The following is a 24,314-nucleotide window of genomic DNA, read 5'->3' on the forward strand; positions in this document are numbered from 1 at the left end:
TCTCAATTGTTGGGCTTTATCCGGATATTTGTCACACAATGTTTGTAAGGCACTGCCCTCGTCACTTGTTGTGTCTAGGGAATTACCCATGGTTCTCTTACACTAAGGGCTCCCTTTCAGGATTCGAGTTACGTTTTTAAAAGTGTCTCGTATATTTCACGGATACCGGCACACAAAACTAAACACCACAATACAATAACTACAATACTTAGACCAAACAAAAACACAGTGAGTCGTCTATATTCATCAAATAGTAATTTTAGCCTCTGTCACCGTCTGGTACAGGTATTCTTAGCCTAATTATTCAAATCGTAAATTTAGCCTCTGTCACCGCCTGGTACAGGTATTCTTAAACTCTAATTATTCAACTTATACGACCCTTATCTTGCACTCCCCGAGTACAAGTTGCTCGAGCTCTAGAGTCCCCGACTCTCTCTTTTTACTTTCTTTCAAGTATTCTTTTTCTCTTTCTCTAAAATCACTACTTATCTACTTTTTAGTCCAATCGGAGCCTGAGCGGACCAAGTGAAATACGAGGCCGGCGCGTTACCCGACTTGGATACTTATTTCCTAAGTTTACACAGTATTCGCCAGATTGACCCAGATCTCGTCGGGACACCACGCAAGAATTAGCGAGTGGCAAAACTTTTATCAGACTTACGGATCAGAGGAAAACCGAGGTGGTAAATTTAAACATACTCACTCCGGGGGCCCATTTCCTCCTCTCACGTCCAAAACTAGTTCGGCTCTTAATTTCGCGAATTCTCGGTGATTGTCCGTTGAGATCCCACTTCTGACACCAAATGTTGAAACGGATTCTTTTGGTCCTCAATCTGGTTCAGTACAAACACTGAGTCGAATACTGGTTGAGTTCAACAGTTTTTATTCCGTCATCCCGGGAGACTTACTCTGATACAGCACAGTCCTGACTCCAGAAGAGTCTGACAGGTTAAACCAGAGCAAGCAATCTTTCATACAGTGTGCCACATTATTATACTTGCATTTGAGAAGACATTAACACATCGTACAGTCTGCACCAATCCCGAGCTGTACACGTATACATTTAATTTGATTTCCTGGCCTGGCAGTATGAAACAAAGAAGTCACATTTCACTGAATGGTTTATAGTTAAGTAAATATGCTGGTAATGGTTTCACGATCACCTAACCATTATGGTAATGCGTTTGCAATCATGGTAATGTGTTTTCTGATCGCCTATTGTCTGTATAACCTCTGCACTCCGCCCTACACTGTTTCCACCAGCAAGGTGTGACATCGTGGGTGCCAGCCATATTAGCAGCCACAGATCAGTTTAGCTTCTTTTATTTTACTTCCTGCTGCCTTCACAGTTTCTTGAGTTAACATGATCATTTCTTACAATATGCAAGTGACTCAGCGATGTCGACATTTCACCACCATTTTATGCTGACAGGATCCTCCATTTTAGATTGACAGGGTCCTTGGCTATGTGAAGCGAGTTGTTACTATTTTTTTGCATTCTATATCCTCACTCACACATTCCCCTGAGGGATACGGAGATTGTATTGAAAACATACACGGGGCAAAGAGTATACCCCATCGGAAAGATAAAGGTCAAGGTGGTCTACAATGGTAAAGAAAGTCAGGAAATGGACTTATATGTGTTACCTGAGGGAGGTCCGCCACTACTGGGATGGGAATGGATCCGGAGAATAAATGTGGACTGGCATTCCTTACAAGCACTAACTGTAGATTCCTGTAAAGAGGACGACGTCAAACCTAAACGACTGTCCAAAATATTGGACGATGCTAAGGAGGTGTTCCAACAGGGACTGGGAACACTGAAAGGAATTACGGCAAACATCAAGGTTGAAGAACATGCAAACCCAAAATTTTTCAAAGCCAGACCGGTACCTTATGCGATACGACCTGCTGTGGAAGCAGAGCTGGAAGGGCTAGAACGTTCAGGAGTACTGTCAAAGGTGGACTGGAGCGAATGGGCCACACCCATTGTTCCCATCATGAAGCGTTCGTTGAGCAACAAGCCGGGGGAACCTGGGAAGGTTCGCATCTGTGGCGATTTCAAGATCACTGTTAATCCGGTTCTTCACACGGTGCAATATCCGCTTCCGCGGATTGAGGATATCTTCGCTTCGCTGTCTGGCGGGAAACACTTCACCAAGATAGACCTGGCGCAGGCGTACCTACAGATGGAAGTTGATGAAGCGTCACGCCAGTATCTCACGATCAACACACATAAGGGCTTATATCGGTATAGTAGACTGGTTTTTGGAGTGGCATCGGCTCCAGCGATTTGGCAAAGGGCCATGGAGCAGGTATTGCAGGGAATTCCAGGCACTCAATGCTACCTGGACGACATTCTGATTACAGGAGATGATGATAAGGAACACCTCGCGAATTTGGAGCAGGTGCTCACCAGATTGAAAGAATATGGACTCAGAGTTAATCGCCAGAAATGTGAGTTCTTTCAGAAGCGAATCTCGTACTGCGGCCACGTCATTGACCAGGAGGGGCTTCATAAGTCACCTGACAAGATCGAAGCTGTTGTGAAAGCTCCCGCTCCGGAAAATGTATCCCAGTTGAGGTCGTTCCTTGGGTTGATTAACTATTACCACAAGTTTCTTCCAAATTTATCCACGGTGTTACACCCGCTGAATGCTCTTTTGCAAATGGGAGTGCCATGGAAGTGGAGCGAGGACTGTAAGCGGGCTTTTCAAAAAAGCAAGGCACTGATCACCTCTAAGGAAGTGTTGGCTCACTTTAACCCAACGCTGCCTATTCGCTTAGCTTGTGATGCTTCTCCATATGGTATCGGGGCAGTGCTCTCACATAAGTTGCCAAATGGCTTGGAAAGGCCAGTCGCGTTCGCATCCAGATCATTGACCTCCGCAGAGCGCAACTATGCTCAGATAGATAGGGAGGCTCTCAGCCTCGTGTGGGGAGTTAAGAAATTTAACCATTACCTGCAAGGCCAAATGTTTACGCTGCTGACAGATCACCAGCCATTGGTTTCCATTTTTAACCCTAAGAAGGGTGTTCTGGTTATGACGGCGCAGAGGCTTCAGAGATGGTCCCTTTTCCTAGGGGCACATCAATATGATATCGAATTCAAAGGTACAAAGCAACATGGTAATGCTGATGGGCTGTCGCGCCTGCCACTACCTACAGCAGAAGAGGCACCGGCAGTTGACCCTGTCGAGATATTTCACTCGACCATCATCGAATGCTTACCAGTCACCAATGCGAGTATTGAGAGAGAGACCCGAAACGACCCGACACTGTCTCGGGTCTACAATTTGACAGTGAAGGGATGGCCAGCACATGGCGAACCACTGTTACCTGCATTCTCAGCCAGACGAGAACAGCTGTCCGTCTGTCAAGGAACATTGATGTATGGAACAAGGGTGATTATTCCTCCTAAATTAAGGGAGAGAGTTCTGAAGGAACTGCATGAAGGTCATCTGGGGGGAGTCAAGATGAAAAGCCTTGCTAGGGCTTATGTGTGGTGGCCAGGTATTGACAAACAAATAGAGGATCTGACTAAAAGCTGCTCAGGGTGCCAAAAAGTTCAAAACGCACCTCCAATTGCACCGCTGCATCCGTGGGAATGGCCTTCAACCCCATGGCAACGTGTGCATATCGACTTTGCAGGTCCATTCATGGATTCCATGTTTTTGATAGCAGTAGACGCACATTCTAAATGGCCAGAAGTGATTAAGATGTCGACCACTACCTCTGAAAAGACGATCGCAGTTCTAAGAACCATATTTGCAAGGAATGGGTTGCCGGAACAAATATGTTCAGACAACGGACCACAGTTCGTGTCAGAAGAATTCCAGAAATTCATGAAAAAGAATGGAGTGAAACACTATACATCTGCCCCATATCATCCGCCTACCAATGGGTTGGCCGAGAGATTTGTACAAACGTTCAAAAAGGCGATAAAGGCCATGAGCGAAGACCATATTCCACTACAACACAAGGTGGACAATTTCCTGATGGCATATCAAAACATCACGCATGCAGTGACAAATCAAAGCCCTGCCATAATGTTCTATAACAGGAGGTTGCGGTCCCGGTTGGATTTGTTAAAACCCAATGTGCGTAGGGAAGTCGAAAACAAGCAATTCCAGCACGTAAATAACAAGGCCACTCGGAGTTTCGAAATAGGACAACCAGTGTTGGCCAGGGACTATAGGAATGATAAATGGCAATCCGGAACAATTCGTGCCCGACAAGGACCTTTGATGTACACGGTAGACGCTGGTGAGAACGTAATACGACGTCATGCTGACCAACTTGTGGAATCGAGAACAAGAGTCGACCCCATGTCTACGGCAGAGACACCAGTTGAAGAAGTTATTGAGCCCGTAGCATCTACCTCAGACTCGAACGTACATGATGATGTTCAATCCATAGGAGATCAAATGGATGAGTCACCCCAGCAACGAGAACCAGAGACCCCTGAAAGGCGTTATCCGGCCCGGATCAGGAGGCCTCCTCAGAGACTGAATCTTTGAACAGTTTTGTGTGAAAGTTGTATATATGTTATCCATGTTATGTTTAAATTGGGGTGTACACTGTTAAGCTAAAAGGGGAGGAATTGTAGTGTATGTAACCTGTACCACCTTAAGAGGATACCTTAAGGTGATGGACTACTTTCTGATGGCTCCTGTACATTGTAGTACCGGTGGTGACCACACCGGTATATAAGCCCTGTGGAGCAAAGTGTATTTCAGTTCAGCCCTGACCCTCAGTTACTAAAGACCTGTTTAAGTATTCTGTAGTCTGTGTCCAGTTATTCAGCATAACTGCATTTGAAAGCACAGACTCAACAGTCATTGTCACATTGCTGTTTGTGGGAACTTGCTGTGCGCAAATTGGTTGCCGCGTTTCCCACATTACAACAGTGATTACACTTCAAAATGTACTTCATTGGCTGTAAAGCTCTTTGGGATGTCCGGTGGTCATGAATGGCGCTGTATAAATGCAAGTCCTTCTTTCTGTTGTCGGTTCTGAACTAGCTCAGCCACTTTCTGATATCTGTGTCCCTTTCTGTGACAAGTCACTCCAGCGTTTCCTTAGCTTCCTGTTCCATGTGCCACTGCGTGCAGGGCCATGGAAGACCATCTCGCTGCTTCCATCCTTGAAGCGTTATCTTCATCAATAATCCAAATGCTCTACTCTGCAATCCTTGTCAGTTGGTCTCTGCAAATCCATTTTAGATGTTGCTGTCAGCAAATCTGAGATTGTTTAAAATCTTTCCGTATAAAGAGACACCTCCAGTGTTCCATCTTTTAGAGCAAGATTCATTGCTGCTTCCAGTCCCCACCGTTAATAGCGGGCGCTTTGGTGTCAATGCAATTTGCCCGTTATATGCGGCAGCCAGTGTAGCCAAGGCGTTTTTGAAAAGCACGTCTTGAATCTTCCTCATCCGACTCTTCACTTCCCGCTCTGTCCAAATGCCCCAGTGATGTTACTCCCACCATGGTAATGATGCAAATGGGGGAGGGAGAGATAGCCGTCTGGTCAGTTTCGCCCTCTGGGTACGTTGGAGAGCTGACCGGGGCTGAAGCGCTCAGCGGTCGAGTCTGCTGCACCACTTGATTGCGAGCAGCACTCAAAAGGAGTTCCAGAAGCCACGGGAGCTGACGGGACTGCCTGAAATGGACTTGATGTCGTGTGGACAGCTGCTTGAGCTGCCTGGAATAGTCGGCGTGCTTATTACGGTTTAAGCAGCGCCTTTGTAACTGACGCCAATGGTAATGGAAAATGGTGGGCGCCAGTTGCCCAATATAGGCAGCTGTCCGAGATAAGTGAAGACATAGAAACATAGAAACATAGAAGATAGGTGCAGGAGTAGGCCATTCGGCCCCTCGAGCCTGTTCCACCATTTAATGAGATCATGGCTGATCATCCAAATTCAGTACCATGCCCCTGCTTTCTCCCCATATCCCTTGATCCCTTTAGCCTTAAGAAATATATCCAACTCCTTCTTGAATATATTTAATGAATTGGCCTCAACTGCCTTCTGTGGTAGAGAATTCCACAGGTTGACCACTCTCTGGGTGAAGAAATTCCTCCTCATCTCTGTCCTGAATGGCTTACCCCTTATCCTTAGACTGTGACCCCTGGTTCTGGACTCCCCCGCCATCGGGAACATCCTTCCTGCATCTAGTCTGTCTAGTCCTGTTAGAATTTTATAAGTTTCAATGAGATCCCCTCTCATTCTTCTAAACTCCAGCGAGTATAAGCTCAATTGATCCAATCTCTCCTCATATGTCATTCCTGCCATGCCAGGTATCAGTCTGGTGAATCTTCGCTGCACTCCCTCCATGGCAAGAACATCCTTCCTCAGATAAGGCGACCAAAGCTGCACACAATACTCAAGGTGTGGTCTCACCAAGGCCCTGTACAACTGCAGCAAGACATCCTTGCATAAGAGATTAGCGTGCAAAACTAAGGCACATGGGATTGGGGGCAAGGTATTGACTTGGATAGAGAACTGGTTGGCGGACAGAAAGCAAAGAGTTGGAATAAACGGGTCGTTTTCCGAGTGGCAGGCAGTGACTAGTGGGGTACTGCAAGGATCGGTCCTAGGACCCCAGCTGTTCACAATATATATTAATGATCTGGACGAGGGAATTGGATGTAATATCTCCAAATTTGCAGACGACACAAAGCTGGGTGGGAGGGTATGCTGTGAGGAGGATGTCGTGAAACTCCAGTACGATTTGGACAGGTTGGGTGATTGGGCAGAAACATGGCAAATGCAGTATAATGTGGATAAATGTGAGGTTATCCACTTTGGTGGCAAAAACAGGAAGGCAGATTATTATTTGAATGGCAATAGATTGGGAGAAGGGTAAGTGCAAAGAGACCTGGGTGTTCTTGTGCACCAGTCGCTGAAGGTAAGCATGCAGGTGCAGCAGGCGGTTAAGAAGGCAAATGGTATGTTGGCCTTCATAGCAAGAGGGTTCGAGTACAAGAACAAGGATGTCTTGCTGCAGTTGTACAGGGCCTTGGTGAGACCGCACCTTGAGTATTGTGTGCAGTTTTGGTCGCCTTACCTGAGGAAGGATGTTCTTGCCATGGAAGGAGTGCAGCGAAGATTCACCAGGCTGATACCTGGGATGGCAGGAATGACGTATGAGGAGAGATTGTGTCGATTGGGCTTATACTCACTGGAGTTTAGAAGATTGAGAGGGGATCTCATCGAAACCTATAAAGTTCTGTCAGGCCTGGACAGACTAGATGCAGGAAGGATGTTTCTGATGGCCAGGGAGTCCAGAACCAGGGGTCATAGTCTAAGGATAAGGGGTAAGCCATTTAGGACTGAAATGAGGAGGAATTTCTTCACCCAGAGAGTGGTGAACCTGTGGAATTCTCTGCCAAAGAGGGCGGTGGAGGCCAGTTCATTAAGTATATTGAAGAAAGAGTTGGATATATTTCTTAAGGCTAAAGGGATCAAGGGTTATGGGGAGAAGGCAGGGACAGGGTACTGAATTTGGATGATCAGCCATAATCTCATTGAATGGCGGAGCAGGCTCGAAGGGCCGAATGGCCTACTCCTGCTCCTATCTTCTATGTTTCTATGCACTCAAACCCTCTCACTATGAAGGCCAAGATACCATTTGCCTTCTTAACCGCCTGCTGCACCTGCATGCTTACCTTCAGTGACTGGTGCACAAGGACACCCAGGTCTCGTTGCACTTCCCCTTCTCCCAATCTATTGCCGTTCAGATAATAATCCGCCTTCCTGTTTTTGCCACCAAAGTGGATAACCTCGCATTTATCCACATTATACTGCATCTGCCATACCTCTGCCCAATCGCCCAACCCCACTGACATTGTCAGTGTGCCACACAAGTGCCAGGCAATGACTATCTCCAACAAGAGAGTCTAACCACCGCCCCTTGACATTCAACGGCATTACCATCGCCGAATCCCCCACCATCAACATTGACCAGAAACTTAACTGCACTCGCCACATAAATACTGTGGCTACAAGAGCAGGCCAGAGGCTGGGAATTCTGCAGCGAGTGTCTCACCTCCTGACTCCCCAAAGCCTTTCCACCATCTACAAGGCACAAGTCAGGAGTGTGATGGACTACTCTCCACTTGCCTGGATGAGTGAAGCTCCAACGACACTCAAGAAGCTCAGCACCATCCAGGACAAAGCAGCCCGCTTGATTGGCACTCCATCCACCACCTTCAACATTCACTCCCTCCACCACCAGCGCACTGTGGCTGCAGTGTGTGCCGTCTACAAGATGCACTGCAGCAACTCACCAAGGCTTCTTCAACAGCACCTCCCAAACCCGCGACCTCTTCCACCTTGAAGGACAAGGGCAGCAGGCACATGGGAACACCACCAGCTCCAAGTTGCCCTCCAAGTCACACACCAGCCCGACTTGGAAATATATCGGCCGTTCCTTCATCGTCGCTGGGTCAAAATCCTGGAACTCCCTCCCTAACAGCACTGTGGGAGTACCTTCACCACACGGACTGCAGCGGCTCAAGAAGGCGGCTCACCACCACCTTCTCAAGGGCAGCTAAGGATGGGCAATAACCAAGGAACAAATTTTTAAAAAGTGTAAATGTTGCGTTCTGTACTAGCTTAAATAAACCTGTTGGGAAAGAGCCTTATCGGCAAGCAAGGAGCAAAGTCATTGTTCAAATATTGTGCAAGGCCAGTCAGGAATATCTATTAATTTCAAAGCCAAGGCTGTTTTCGGAAAATCAGCTGACCATGTTATTAAAAACCGGCTCTATCCCTTTGGAAAACGCACAGCGTGCGAGCTAACGAGGTAAGCTGCAACTTCATGAGTACAGTGCGGTCTAATTCGACTGGCCCCTCATATTTTTCCAGTAGGTTCGTTGAGGTCTTCACACTTTCAGCCAACTGTGAATTTGAGCGCTGGGACGGAGCCCGAACAAAATGATTGCAACAGCTCCGGTGCCGGGACTCGGTCTGCTCCCTGTCTCCTGAAAGGAGGCCGAGTTTCATGGAGATTGCAACTGTGCCCACTGAAACACGTCGCAAGGGCGTGCGGTCTGTTGCCGATGCCTTGCGGCCCGAGCACCCTTGTGAGCTGGTGCTAGACAGCTCCAACAGTTTTGATTTAATGCAGGTATCTAAATGTATTTTGTTCTCTTTCGTGCACAGATGACGGACATGAAGGCCATTATCATCCCAATGGTGCTGACACTGGTTTCCCCTGTGGCGACCACTGGTAAGTAATAGTCTGGACAACCCCATTAGACACCAGAAAGAACGCGCCATGCACAGGACGGCTCAGCCTGTGTCTGGGTTAGCAGGGGGCGGCTTTGATGCCACGCTCCAGGACTAGAGCACGCAAGTCAGGCTGGCCCTCCTGCGCAGCGCTGAGGGAGAGCTGCATTGCCGGAGGTGCACTTTGCTCCCTGCTGCTGCACCAGAGACTGGAGTAACTTCAACTGCGACTACAAGAAAATTGGGTGGGGAGCGCGCACCAATATCCATTGTACTCTGATCCCCATTCCCTGTTCCTGTTCTAATCTGGTCCACTTTTCCCTGTTCCCATTTTACTCTGAGTCCCCTTTCCCTGTTCCCATTTTACTCTGAGTCCCCTTTCCCTGTTCCCAATCTACTCTAATCCTCATTCCCTGTTCCCATTCTATGCTGGTCCCCATTCCCTGTTCCGAATGTACGCAGGTCCCCATTCCCTGTTCCCATTCTACACTGGTCCCCATTCCCTGTTGCCAACCTACTCTAATCCCCATTCCCTGTTCCCATTCTACGCTGGTCCCCATTCCCTGTTCCCATTCTACACTGATCCCCATTCCCTGTTCCCAATCTACTCTAATCCCCATTCCCTGTGCCCATTCTACGCTGGTCCCCATTCCCTGTTCCCAATCTACTCTAATCCCCATTCCCTGTTCCCATTCTATGCTGGTCCCCATTCTACGCTGGTCCCCATTCCCTGTTCCCATTCTACGCTGGTCCCCATTCCCTGTTCCTTTTTTACGCTGGTCCCCATTCCCTGTTCCCATTCTACACTGGTCCACAGTCCCTGTTCCTATTCTACACTGGTCCCCATTCCCTGTCCCCAATCTACTCTAATCCCCATTCCGTGTTCCTATTCTACGCTGGTCCCCATTCCCTGTTCCCAATCTACTCTAATCCCCATTCCCTGTTCCCAATCTACACTGGTCCCCATTTCCTGTTCCTAATTTACTCTAATCCCCATCCCCTGTTCCCAATCTACACTGGTCCCCATTTCCTGTTCCTAATCTACTCTAATCCCCATTCCCTGTTCCCAATCTACACTGGTCCCCATTCCCTGTTCCCAATCTACACAAATCCCCATTCCCTGTTCCCAATCTACTCTAATCCCCATTCCCTGTTCCCATTCTACTCTAATCCCCATTCCCAATCTACGCTGGTCCCCATTCACTGTTCCCATTCTACGCTGGTCCCCATTCCCTGTTCCCATTCTACACTGGTCCCCATTCCCTGTTCCCAATCTACTCTAATCCCCATTCCCTGTTCCCATTCTACGCTGGTCCCCATTACCTGTTCCCATTATACGCTGGTCCCTTTCCCTGTTCCCATTCTACGCTGGTCCCCAGTCCTTGTTCCCATTCTACGCTGGTCCACATTCCCTGTTCCCAAGCTACTCTAATCGCCATTCCTTGTTCCTATTCTACGCTGGTCCCCATTCCCTGTTCCTATTCTACACTGGTCCCTTTCCCTGTTACTATTCAATGCTGGTCCCCATTCCCTGTTCCCATTCTACGTTGGTCCCTTTCCCTGTTCCCAATCTACTCTAATCCCCATTCCCTGTTCCCATTCTACACTCGTCCCCATTCCCTGTTCCCAATCTACTCTAATCCCCATTCCCTGTTCTTATTCTACGCAGGTCCCCATTCCCTGTTCCCACTGTGCGCTGGTCCCTTTCCCTGTTCCCATTCTACGCTGGTCCCTTTCCCTGTTCCCATTCTATGCTGGTCCCTTTCCCTGTTCCCAATCTACTCTAATCCCCATTCCCTGTTCCTAATATATGCTGGTCCTCATTCCCTCTTCCCAATTTACTCTAATGCCCTTTCCCTGTTCCCATGCTACGCTGGTCCCTTTCACTGTTCCTATTCTACGCTGGTCCCTTTCCCTGTTCCCAATCTACTCTAATCACCATTCCCCGTTCCAATTCTACGCTGGTCCCCATTCCCTGTTCATTTCTATGCTGGTCCCTTTCCCTGTTCCCAATCTACTCTAATCACCATTCCCTGCTCCTATTCTACACTGGTCCTCATTCCCTGTTCCCAATCTACTTTAATCCCCATTCCCTGTTCCCATTCAACGTTGGTCCCCATTCCCTGTTCCCATTACACGATGGTCCCCAATCCCTGTTCCCAGTCTACACTGGTCCCCATTCCTTGTTCCCACTCTATGTTGGTCCCCAATCCCTGTTGCCATTCTACGCTGGTCCCCATTCCCTGTTCCCAATCTTCTCTAATCCCCATTCCCTGTTTCCAATCTATTCTAAACTGCATTCCCTTTTCCCATTCTATGCTGGTCCCCATTCCCTGTTCCCATTCTATGCTGGTTCCCATTCCCTGTTCCCAATCTACTCTAATCCCCATTCCCTGTTCGCATTCTATGCTGGTCCCCAATCCCCGTTCCCATTCTACACTGGTCCCCATTCCCTGTTCCCATTCTACACAGGTTCACATTCCGTGTTCCTATTCTACACTGGTCCTCATTCCCTGTTCCCAATCTACTCTAATCCCCATTCCCTGTTCCCATTCTACACAGGTCCCCATTCCCTATTCCCAATCTACTATAATCCCCATTCCGTGTTCCTATTCTACACTGGTCCTCATTCCCTGTTCCCAATCTACTCTAATCCCCATTCCCTGTTCCCATTATACACAGGTCCCCATTCCCTATTCCCAAACTACTCTAATCCCCATTCCCTGTTCCTATTCTACGCTGATCCTCATTCGCTGTATCCAATCTACTCTAATCCCCAATCTCTGTTCCCTTTCTACAACGCCCCCATTTCCTGTTCCCAATCTACTCAAATCCCCATTCCCTGTTGCCATTCTACGCTGGTCCCCATTCCCTGTTCCAAATCTACGCTGGTACCCATTCACTGTTCCCAATCTACTCTAATCCCCATTCCCTGTTCCCATTCTACACTGATCCCCATTCATTGTTCCCAATCTACTCTAATCCCCATTCCCTGTTGCCATTCTATGCTGGTCCCCATTCCCTGTTCCAAATCTACTCTAATCCCCATTTCCTGTTCCCATTCTACTCTAATCCCCATTCCCTGTTCCCAATCTACGCTGGTACCCATTCACTGGTTCCATTTTACACTGGTCCCCATTCCCTGTTCCCATTCTACTCTAATCCCCATTCCCTGTTCCCATTCAACTCTAATCCCCATTCCCTCTTCCCAATCTACGCTGGTACCCATTCACTGGTCCCATTTTACGCTGGTCCCCATTCCCTGTTCCAATTCTACTCTAATCCCCATTCCCTGTTCCCATTCTTCTCTGGTCCCCTTTCCCTGTTCCCATTCTACACAGGTCCCTTTCCCTGTTCCCAATCTGCTCTAATCCCCATTCCCTGTTTGCATTCTATTCTAATCCCCATTCCCTGTTCCCATTCTTCTCTGGTCCCCTTTCCCTATTCCCATTCTACACTGGTCCCTTTCCCTGTTCCCAATCTGCTCTAATCCCCATTCCCTGTTTCCATTCTACTCTAATCCCCATTCCCTGTTCCCAATCTTCTCTAATCCCCATTCCCTGTTCCCAGTCTAATCTGGTCCCCTTTCATGATCCTATTCTACACTGGTCCCTTTCCCTGTTCTTATTCTACACTGGTCCCTTTCCCTGTTCCCATTCTATGCTGATCCCCATTCCCTGTTCCCAATCTACTCTAATCCCTATTCCCTGTTTGCATTCGACACTGGTCCCCATTCCCTGTTCCCAATCTACTCTAATCCCCATTCCCTGTTCCCATTCTACACTGATCCCCATTCATTGTTCCCAATCTACTCTAATCCCCATTCCCTGTTGCCATTCTACGCTGGTCCCCATTCCCTGTTCCAAATCTTCTCTAATCCCCATTCCCTGTTCCCATTCTATGCTGGTCCCCATTATACGCTGGTCCCCATTCCCTGTTCCCATTCTACACTGGTCCCCATTCTTTGTTCCCATTCTATGTTGGTCCCCAATCCCTGTTGCCATTCTACGCTGGTCCCGATTCCCTGTTCCCAATCTTCTCTAATCCCCATTCCCTGTTTCCAATCTATTCTAAACTGCATTCCCTGTTCCCATTCTATGCTGGTCCCCATTCCCTGTTCCCATTCTATGCTGGTTCCCATTCCCTGTTCCCAATCTACTCTAATCCCCATTCCCTGTTTGCATTCTATGCTGGTCCCCAATCCCTGTTCCCATTCTACCCTGGTCTCCATTCCCTGTTCCCATTCTACACTGGTCCCCATTCCCTGTTCCCATTCTACACAGGTCCGCATTCCGTGTTCCTATTCTACACTGGTCCTCATTCCCTGTTCCCAATCTACTCTAATCCCCATTCCCTGTTCCCATTCTACACTGGTCCTCATTCCCTGTTCCCAATCTACTCTAATCCCCATTCCCTGTTCCCATTATACACAGGTCCCCATTCCCTATTCCCAAACTACTCTAATCCGCATTCCCTGTTCCTATTCTACGCTGATCCTCATTCGCTGTATCCAATCTACTCTAATCCCCAATCCCTGTTCCCTTTCTACAACGTCCCCATTTCCTGTTCCCAATCTACTCAAATCCCCATTCCCTGTTGCCATTCTACGTTGGTCCCCATTCCCTGTTCCAAATCTACGCTGGTACCCATTCACTGTTCCCAATCTACTCTAATCCCCATTCCCTGTTCCCATTCTACACTGATCCCCATTCATTGTTCCCATTCTACTCTAATCCCCATTCCCTGTTCCCAATCTACGCTGGTACCCATTCACTGGTTCCATTTTACGCTGGTCCCCATTCCCTGTTCCCATTCTACTCTAATCCCCATTCCCTGTTCCCATTCAACTCTAATCCCCATTCCCTCTTCCCAATCTACGCTGGTACCCATTCACTGTTCCCATTCTTCTCTGGTCCCCTTTCCCTGTTCCCATTCTACACAGGTCCCTTTCCCTGTTCCCAATCTGCTCTAATCCCCATTCCCTGTTCCCATCCTATTCTAATCCCCATTCCCTGTTCCCATTCTTCTCTGGTCCCCTTTCCCTATTCCCATTCTACACTGGTCCCTTTCCCTGTTCCTAATCTGCTCTAATCCCCATTCCCTGTTCCCATTCTACTCTAATCCCCATTCCCTGTTCCCAATCTTCTCTAATCCCCATTCCCTGTTCCCATTCTAATCTGGTCCCCTTTCATGATCCTATTCTACACTGGTCCCTTTCCCTGTTCTTAATCTACACTGGTCCCTTTCCCTGTTCCCATTCTATGCTGATCCCCATTCCCTGTTCCCAATCTACTCTAATCCCTATTCCCTGTTTGCATTCGACACTGGTCCCCATTCCCTGTTCCAAATCTACGCTGGTCCCCATTCCCTGTTCCCAATCTACTCTAATCCCCATTCCCTGTTCCCATTCTACATTGATCCCCATTCATTGTTCCCAATCTACTCTAACCCCCATTCCCTGTTGCCATTCTACGCTGGTCCCCATTCCCTGTTCCAAATCTACTCTAATCCCCATTCCCTGTTCCCATTCTACTCTAATCCCCATTCCCTGTTCCCATTCTAAGCTGGTCCCCATTCACTGTTCCCATTATACGCTGGCCCCCAACCACTGTTACCATTCTACACAGGTCCCATTCCCTGTTCCCATTCAACTCTAATCCCCATTCCCTCTTCCCAATCTACGCTGGTACCCATTCACTGGTCCCATTTTACGCTGGTCCCCATTCCCTGTTCCCATTCTACTCTAATTCCCATTCCCTGTTCCCATTCTTCTCTGGTCCCCTTTCCCTGTTCCCATTCTACACTGGTCCCTTTCCCTGTTCCCAATCTGCTCTAATCCCCATTCCCTGTTCCCATTCTATTCTAATCCCCATTTCCTGTTCCCATTCTTCTCTGGTCCCCTTTCCCTGTTCCCATTCTACACTGGTCCCTTTCCCTGTTCCCAATCTGCTCTAATCCCCATTCCCTGTTCCCATTCTACTCTAATCCCCATTCCCTGTTCCCAATCTTCTCTAATCCCCATTCCCTGTTCCCATTCTAATCTGGTCCCCTTTCCATGATCCTATTCTACACTGGTCCCTTTCCCTGTTCTTATTCTACACTGGTCCCTTTCCCTGTTCCCATTCTATGCTGATCCCCATTCCCTGTTCCCAATCTACTCTAATCCCTATTCCCTGTTCGCATTCGACACTGGTCCCCATTCCTGTTCCCATTCTATGCTGGTCCCCATTCCCTGTTCCGATTCTATGTTGGTCCCTTTCCCTGTTCCCATTCTACACTGGTCTCTTTTCCTGTTCCCATTCTACACTGGTCCCCATTCCCTGTTCCCATTCTATGCTGGTCCCCATTCCCTGTTTCTATTCTACGCTAGTCCCTTTCCCTGTTCCCATTCTACTCTGGTCCCCAGTCCCTCTTCCCATTCTTCGCTGGTCCCCATTCCCTGTTCCCATTCTACTCTAGTCCCTTTCCCTGTTCCCATTCTACCCTGGTCCCTTTCCCTGTTCCCATTCTACGCTGGTCCCCATTCCCTGTTCCCACTCTATACTGGTCCAGACTCCCTGTTCCCTTTCTACGCTGGTCCCCATTCCCTGTTCCCATTCTACGCTGGATGTCAACGGATATACCAGAATGGATTAGGGAAAAATGGGAGGCTTTTGGCAGATACAAAGGACAAAAACAGTGGAAGCCCTAGCGTCATATAGAAAGTGCAGGGGGTTACTTAAAAAAGAAATAAGGGCGTGAAGAAACACTGGCGGCCAAAATAAAGGGAAATCCCAAGGTGTTTTATAAGTATATTAAGGACAAGAGGATAACCAGGGAAAGAGTACGGCCCATTAGGGACCAAAGTGGCAATCTGTGTGTAGAGCTCGAAGATGTAGGTGAGGTTTTAAATGAATATGTTGCACCTGTGTTCACTATGGAGAAGGACGATGTAGGCATAGAAATCAGGCAGGGGGATTGTGATATATTTAAACAAATTAGTATTGAGAGGGAGGAGGTACTAGCAGTTTTAGCGTGCTTAAAAGTGGATAAATCCCCAGGCCCAGACGAGATGTATCCCAGGCTGCTGTGTGAGGCAAGGGACGAGATTGCAGGGGCCCTGACACAAATTTTCAGAACCTCTCTGTCCACAGGGGAGGTGCCAGAGGACTGGAGAACAGCTAACATAGTACCATTGCTCAAGAAGGGTAGTAGGGATAAATCAGGGAATTACAGGCCAGTGAGTCTAACATCAGTGGTAGGGAAATTATTGGAAAAAATTCTGAGGGACAGAATTAGTCTCCACTTGGACAGGCAAGGATTAATCAAGGATAGTCAGCATGGCTTTGTCAGGGGGAGATCATGTCTGACCAATTAGATTGAATTTTTCGAGGGGGTGACTAGGTGTGTGGATGAGTGCAGTTGATATAGTCTACATGGACTTCAGTAAGGCTTTTGACAAAGTCCCACATGGGTGACTGGTCAAGAAGGTAAGAGCCCATGGGATCCAGGTCAATTTGGCACATTGAATCCAAAATTGGCTTAGTGGCAGGAGGCAGAGGGTGATGGTCGAAGGTTGTTTTTGTGACTGGAAGCCTGTGTCCAGTGGTATACCGCAGGGATCGGTGCTGGGTCCCTTGCTGTTTGTAGTGTACATTAATGATTTAGATATGAATGTAGGAGGTATGATCAGTAAGTTCGCAGATGACACAAAAATTGGTGGAGTGGTAAATAGCGAGGAGGGAAGCCTCAGGCTACAGGACGATATAGACGGGATGGTTAGATGGGCAGAACAGTGGCAAATGGAATTTAACCCTGAAAAGTGTGAGGTGATGCATTTTGGGAGGACGAACAAGGCAAGGGAATACACAATGAATGGTAGGACCCTAGGAAGGACAGAGGATCAGAGGGACCTTGGTGTGCATGTACATAGATCCCTGAAGGCAGCAGGACATAGAAACATAGAAGATAGGAGCAGGAGTAGGCCATTCGGCCCCTCTAGCCTGCTCCGCCATTCAATGCGATCATGGCTGATCATCCAAATTCAGTACCCCGTCCCTGCTTTCTCCCCATACCCCTTGATCCCTTTAGCCTTAAGAAATATATCCAACTCCTTCTTGAATATACTTAATTAATTGGCCTCTACTGCCTTCTGTGGTAGAGAATTCCACAGGTTCACCACTCTCTGGGTGAAGAAATTCCTCCTCATTTCTGTCCTAAATGGCTTACCCCTTATCCTTAGACTGTGACCCCTGGTTCTGGACTCCCTGACCGTCGGGAACATCCTTCCTGCATCTAGTCTGCCCAGTCCTGTCGGAATTTTACAAGTTTCAATGAGATCCCCTCTCAGGTATCAGCCTGGTAAATCTTCGCTGAACTCCTTCCATGGCAAGAACATCCTTCCTCAGATAAGCTGACCAAAACTGCACACAATACTCAAGATGTGGTCTCACCAAGGCCCTGTACAACTGCAGCAAGACATCCTTGTTCCTGTACTCAAACCCTCTCGCTATGAAGGCCAACATACCATTTGCCTTCTTAACCACCTGCTGCACCTGCATGCTTACCTTCAGCGACTGGTGCACAAGGGCACCCAGGTCTCGTTGCACTTTCCCTTCTCCCAATCTATTGCCATTCAGATAATAAACTGCCTTCCTGTTTTTGCCACCAAAGTGGATAACCTCACATTTATCCACGTTATATTGCATCTGCCATGCTTCTGCCCAATAACCCAACCTGTCCAAATCATCCTGGAGTTTCTCAGCATCCTCCTCACAGCACACACGCCCACCCAGCTTTGTGTCATCTGCAAACTTGGAGATATTACATCTAGTTCCCTTGTCTAGATCATTAATATATATTGTGAATAGCTGTGGTCCAAGGACCGATCCCTGCGGTACCCCACTAGTCACTGCCTGCCACTCAGAAAAAGACAGGTAGATAAGGTGGTTAAAAAGGCATATGGAATACTTGCCTTCATTAGCCGAGGCATAGAATATAAGGGCAGGGAGGTTATGATGGAGCTGTACAAAACGTTATTTAGGCCACAGCTGGAATACTGTGTGCAGTTCTGGTCACCACACTATAGGAGGGATGTGATTGCATTGGAGAGGGTGTGGTAAACCACTGTTATTGTTATTCACTGTTGTTGTTGTTGCTGCACACTGTTGTACCTATGCATGCCTCAACATGTCTCGGCTGGCTCCACCCACAGGCCCAGGTATAAAGGTGATTGACCTGCAGCCCCCTGCCTTCTTGGAACCCAGTCAACCACGAGAGGCATGCTCTGTTCTTTGCTAATAAAAGCCTTTAGTTACTCTCCTAACTCTCCGTCTTTTATGAGTAATTGATAGCGCATCAGAGGGTGCAGAGGAGATTCACCAGGGTGTTACCTGGGCTGGAGTGCTTCAGCTATGAAGAGAGACTGGGCACGCTGGGGTTGTTTTCCTTAGAGCAGAGAAGGCATATTACCCGACTTAACTGGATTGAGTTTCAGAAACAGTCCCAGCGCTCTCAGGGGGTCCCCGATTCATCGGGTGCAGCCGATGTGAGGCCTGCAGTGCCGGCAGCACCAGCGGGACTGTGCCGTTGATAAGAGGCAGCACCAGAGAGGGGGTCCATTCTATGGCACAGAGCCAGTATACTGGCTGAAAATGAAATCCCTGTGATGGTTTCCAATTCCAGCTTAGGTATGGCAGTTGCGATTTGTTCTTTTATTTCCCCCGCAGGGCTTTGGAATAAAACAGCGATTTTCGCGCAAAGATCCAACGTGAATTACCTGAAGCTGGTCCCCTTGCAGTACCGGTCCCTAGATGCCCTGACACTCTGCATGCGCTTGGCTTCTGAAGACATGAAGCGCGAAGTCATCCTCTTCTCCTACGCCACGCCGGCCACCTCGAATGAAATGCATTTGTGGCAGGAATATGACGGGAGATTTTCCTTCTACCTCCAGAGCAAGGTCGCTTACTTCAAGCTTCCTACGCTGGACGCTCTCATGCGCCATCTCTGCGTGACCTGGGATTCAGCAACAGGACAGACCAGATTCTGGGTAAACGGCAGACCGACATTGAAGAAGTTTGTAGGAAAAGATCATACCATCCCTCAACCAGCTGTAGTGATGATAGGTCAGGACCAAGACAGCCTGGAGGGTAGCTTTGTTGCGAAGCAATCCTTTGTTGGAGCACAAACGGATGTCCACCTGTGGGACTATGTTCTATCTGCTAGTGAAATCAGAGCCATTAGTCAGGGATGTGACTGGTTGGGTGGCAATATCCTCAACTGGGATAGCGGGGAGTACATGATTGGGGGAACAGTGCAATTTGAATCAGCAAGTGATTACCACCAATCTTTGCTGTGACCACAGAGTTCACATAAACAGCCTGTAGGACATGTTCATCCTGAAACACATACTGTCCATCTATCTAGAAGTGTAATAAATTAAAATCTCATGTCTATGCTGCTTTGTGTCAACTTTTTACATCATTACTTCCTTTGCTCACATTTATAATGGGAATTGTCTATGTAAACTTGTCATGCTGTAATGACACCCTCCTGCCAGTGGTGGTGCTATAGCCCCTCAATTTTGCATCTCCCAGCTCCTCAGCCTGTACTGTTGACAAACTTCGAGGCTCCAACCAAATCTACTTCCCTGCTTTCCAAATTGCATCAACATTTATAATGGTATAAATATTATATACACACACATGGGGCCTGGGAGTTAATGTACATAGGTCCCTGACGGTGGCAGGACATACTGAGAGAGTGGTTAACAAAGCATTTAGGATCTTGGGCTTCATAAATAGAGGTATTGAGTACAAAAGTAGAGAAGTTATGCTGAACCTTTATAAAATGCTGGTTAGACCACAACTGGAGTATTGCGTCCAGTTCTGGTCACCACACTTTAGGAAGGATGTGAAGGCCCTTGAGAGGGTGCAGAGGAGATTTACCAGAATGGTTCCGGGGATGGGGGATCTTAGCTACAAGGACAGGTTAGAGAAGCTGGATTTGTTTTCATTGGAGCAAAGGAGGTTGAGGGGTGATTTGATCGAGGTGTACAAGATTATGACGGATTTGGATAGGCTAGACGGGGAAAGATTGTTCCCACTAATTGATGGTACAAGGACTGGTGGACACAGATTTAAGGATTTGGACAAAAGATACAGAGGGGGATGTGAGGAAAACTTTTTTACGCAGCGAGTGGTGAGGACCTGGAACTCGCTGCCGACGGAAGTCGTAGAAGTGGAGACACTCAATGTTTTCAAGGGGAGACTGGATAGAAACTTGAGGGAAATAACTTGCAGAGCCACAGGCATAGAGCGGGGGTAATGGGACTGACTGGATTGCTCTACAGAGAGCCAGCATGGATTCGATGGGCTGAATGGCCTCCTCCTGTGTCATTATTGAGTCTATGACATGGCAACATTTTATAACGGCAAAATTGTATATGTCAATATTAGCTATCACGTGATAATTGGTGCTGTTGCAAGAGGCTGGGGCTGTACGTTCTCCGGCCACTAGGTTACACAGTCGCACTAGTCAGCCGGGTCTGCCTACATTTCTGTTTTTCCACCTTATTTTCTGAGCACCTGGGACTTCCCCCATCCACCTGACCCATATGCAGCCACCTGATCCTGGGCCATGGGCGGCGATCTACCTACTCCCCACCCGCTCTCTCTAGTCTGGTCTCAAGCCTGGCACTTGGTCGACCTGCCCAACCTGTTTTCAATCACTGGAGTGGCAATGGGGCCATCTCATTTCCCCCACGACGCTATTTAATAACCTTGGCTGTGGCGTTCAGTCCACAAGCCTAACTTCTCAGCCTTCTGTGTCCTACATCACAAGCCACAATCCCTGCCATTTGTCCTAAATCTCTTAGATGCAACAGTAAATGTATTCCGCTCATTCTAAACCTTTCAATCACTGGAAAAAGTCTGTTTCTATCTATTTTGTCCCATCCCTAGCCTGACACTCCACTGCAGTGCTGAGGGAGCACTGCACTGTCGGAGGGGCAGTACTGAGGGAGCGCCGCACTGTCGGAAGGGCAGTGCTGAGGGAGCGCTGCACTGTCGGAGGGGCAGTGCTGAGGGAGCGCTGCACTGTCGGAGGGGCGGTGCTGAGGGAGCGCTGCACTGTCGGAGGGGCAGTGCTGAGGCAGCGCTGCACTGCCGGAGGGGCAGTGCTGAGGGAGCGCTGCACTGTCAGAAGGGCAGTGCTGAGGGAGCGCTGCACTGTCGGAGGGGCAGTGCTGAGGGAGCGCTGCACTGTTGGAGGGGCAGTGCTGAGGGAGCGCTGCACAGTCGGAGGGGCAGTACTGAGGGAGCGCTGCACTGTCGGAGGGGCAGTGCTGAGGGAGCACTGCACTGTCAGAGGGGCAGTGCTGAGGGAGCGCTGCACTGTCGGAGGGGCAGTGCTGAGGGAGCACTGCACTGTCAGACGGGCAGTGCTGAGGGAGCGCTGCACTGTCAGAAGGGCAGTGCTGAGGGAGCGCTGCACTGTCGGAGGGGCAGTGCTGAGGGAGCGCTGCACTGTCGGAGGGGCAGTGCTGAGGGAGCGCTGCACTGTCGGAGGGGCAGTACTGAGGGAGCGCTGCACTGTCGGAGGGGCAGTGCTGAGGGAGCGCTGCACTGTCGGAGGGGCAGTGCTGAGGGAGCGCTGCACTGTCGGAGGGGCAGTACTGAGCGAGCGCTGCACTGTCGGAGGGGCAGTGCTGAGGGAGCGCTGCACTGTCGGAGGGGCAGTGCTGAGGCAGCGCTGCACTGCCGGAGGGGCAGTGCTGAGGGAACGCTGCACTGTCGGAGGGGCAGTGCTGAGGCAGCGCTGCACTGCCGGAGGGGCAGTGCTGAGGGAGCGCTGCACTGTCAGAAGGGCAGTGCTGAGGGAGCGCTGCACTGTCGGAGGGGCAGTGCTGAGGGAGCATTCCATGTCGGAGGGGCAGTGCTGAGGGAGCGCCGCACTGTCGGAGGAGCAGTGCTGAGGGAGCGCCGCACTGTCGGAGGGGCAGTGCTGAGGGAGCGCTGCACTGTTGGAGGGGCAGTGCTGAGGGAGCGTTCCATGTCGGAGGGGCAGTGCTGAGGGAGCGCCGCACTGTCGGAGGAGCAGTGCTGAGGGAGCGCCGCACTGTCGGAGGGGCAGTGCTGAGGGAGCGCTGCACTGTTGGAGGGGCAGTGCTGAGGGAGCGCTGCACTGTCGGAGGGGCAGTGCTGAGGGAGCGCTGCACTGTCGGAGGGGCAGTGCTGAGGGAGCGCTGCACTGTCGGAGGGGCAGTACTGAGGGAGCGCCGCACTGTCAGAGTGGCAGTGCTGAGGGAGCGCTGCACTGTCGGAGGGGCAGTAATGAGGGAGCACCGCACTGTTGGAGGGGCAGTACTGAGGGAGCGCTGCACTGTCAGAGGGGCAGTACTGAGGGAGTGCTGCACTGTCGGTGGGGCAGTACTGAGGGAGCGCTGCACTGCCAGACGTGCAGTACTGAGGGAGCGCTGCACTGTTGGAGGGGCAGTACTGAGGGAGCGCTGCACTGTCAGAGGGGCAGTGCTGAGGCAGCGCTGCACTGTCAGAGGGGCAGTACTGAGGGAGCGCTGCACTGTCAGAGGGGCAGTACTGAGGGAGCGCTGCACTGTCGGAGGGGCAGTACTGAGGGAGCGCTGCACTGTCAGAGGGGCAGTGCTGAGGGAGCGCTGCACTGTCAGAGGGGCAGTAATGAGGGAGCACCGCACTGTTGGAGGGGCAGTACTGAGGGAGCGCTGCACTGTCAGAGGGGCAGTACTCAGGGAGCGCTGCACTGTTGGAGGGGCAGTACTGAGGGAGCGCTGCACTGTCAGAGGGGCAGTACTGAGGGAGCGCTGCACTGTTGGAGGGGCAGTACTGAGGGAGCGCTGCACTGTCAGAGGGGCAGTACTGAGGGAGCACCGCACTGTTGGAGGGGCAGTACTGAGGGAGCGCTGCACTGTCAGAGGGGCAGTACTGAGGGAGCGCTGCACTGTCGGAGGGGCAGTACCGAGGAAGCGCCGCACTGTCGGAAGGGTAGTGCTGAGGGAGCGCCGCACTGTCGGATTCACCACTGCTGTGCGACTTTTATATTCAGGGGGCTAAAAGTTCGCGGCCACCACAAGAGTTGCCGGTGTCCTCGGATTAGCGGCCGCTGAAAATGGACGAAGCGGTGGAAGAGAAAAATTCGGTGCTGAGGGGCTAAAGATTTTTAGCCCAGCGCTAACTTGCCTGGTGCTGTTAGTGCAGGCATCATTGGCGAAGTTGGCGTCAAGAAGCGGTGTTCCAGCTTCCAACATCTTCTAGGAGAGAGGCAATAGAGTTCGCTAGGCATTGTGGGAAATTAAAAGGTCAATGCATTAAAAGGGCAATGCCCTCCGAACTAATAAAAATGAATGAAAAAAGTGCAGCTTTCAACCCTTACTGCCTTTAAAAAAAGATGAACATTAAAAAAAGTCCCAAATGGGAGTCTTCAGCTCTTAACCTCAAAGAATGGGAAAAGTGCTTCAGTACTAACACAACTGGCTCAGCAAGCCGGGGAAGGGGCACCGAGGGTCTCACACGCAGCACTCCAGCTTTGTGCAGGGGGTCAACACTGCAAAAGATGTCCTCCACCCATAGAAACATAGAAACATAGAAGATAGGAGCAGGAGTCGGCCATTCGGCCCCTCTAGCCTGCTCCGCCATTCAATGCGATCATGGCTGATCATCCAAGTTCAGTACCCGGTCCCTGCTTTCTCCCCATACCCCTTGATCCCTTTAGCCTCAAGAAATATATCCAACTCCTTCTTGAATATATTTAATAAATTGGCCTCTACTGCCTTCTGTGGTAGAGAATTCCAGAGGTTCACCACTCTCTGGGTGAAGAAATTCCTCCTCATTTCTGTCCTAAAAGGCCTACCCCTTATCCTTAGACTGTGACCCACAGGTGCCAAGAGGCCCTCCAGAAAGAAGGATGTGGGACCACATCACCGAGGCCGTCACTGTCAGCAGTGTCGCCCCCACCACCTGGCTCCAGTGCCCAAAGAAGCTTTTTTAAAATTCATTGATGGGATGTGGGCGTCGCTGGCTGGCTAGGCCTGCATTTAGTGCCCGTCCCTAATTGCCCTTGAGAAGAT

The 24,314-nt window shown here is 49.6% G+C and overlaps 1 protein-coding gene across 1 annotated transcript; it reads left to right on the forward strand.

The window, feature by feature from the left end:
• The first annotated feature begins 8,763 nt into the window (after positions 1–8,763).
• On the forward strand, positions 8,764–19,666 carry LOC147090656 (C-reactive protein-like). Its single transcript, XM_085977430.1, has 3 exons — positions 8,764–8,810; positions 9,170–9,236; positions 18,943–19,666. The coding sequence occupies exons 2-3, from the start codon at positions 9,170–9,172 to the stop codon at positions 19,569–19,571; spliced, it is 696 nt and encodes a 231-aa protein (XP_085833556.1). The 5' UTR covers positions 8,764–8,810; the 3' UTR covers positions 19,572–19,666.
• Positions 19,667–24,314: the final 4,648 nt, after the last annotated feature.

Source organism: Somniosus microcephalus, unplaced genomic scaffold (genome assembly GCF_052327205.1).
Source record: "Somniosus microcephalus isolate GS21.2 unplaced genomic scaffold, FLI_Smic_1.0 unresolved_chr4, whole genome shotgun sequence".
Lineage (NCBI taxonomy): Eukaryota > Metazoa > Chordata > Chondrichthyes > Squaliformes > Somniosidae > Somniosus > Somniosus microcephalus.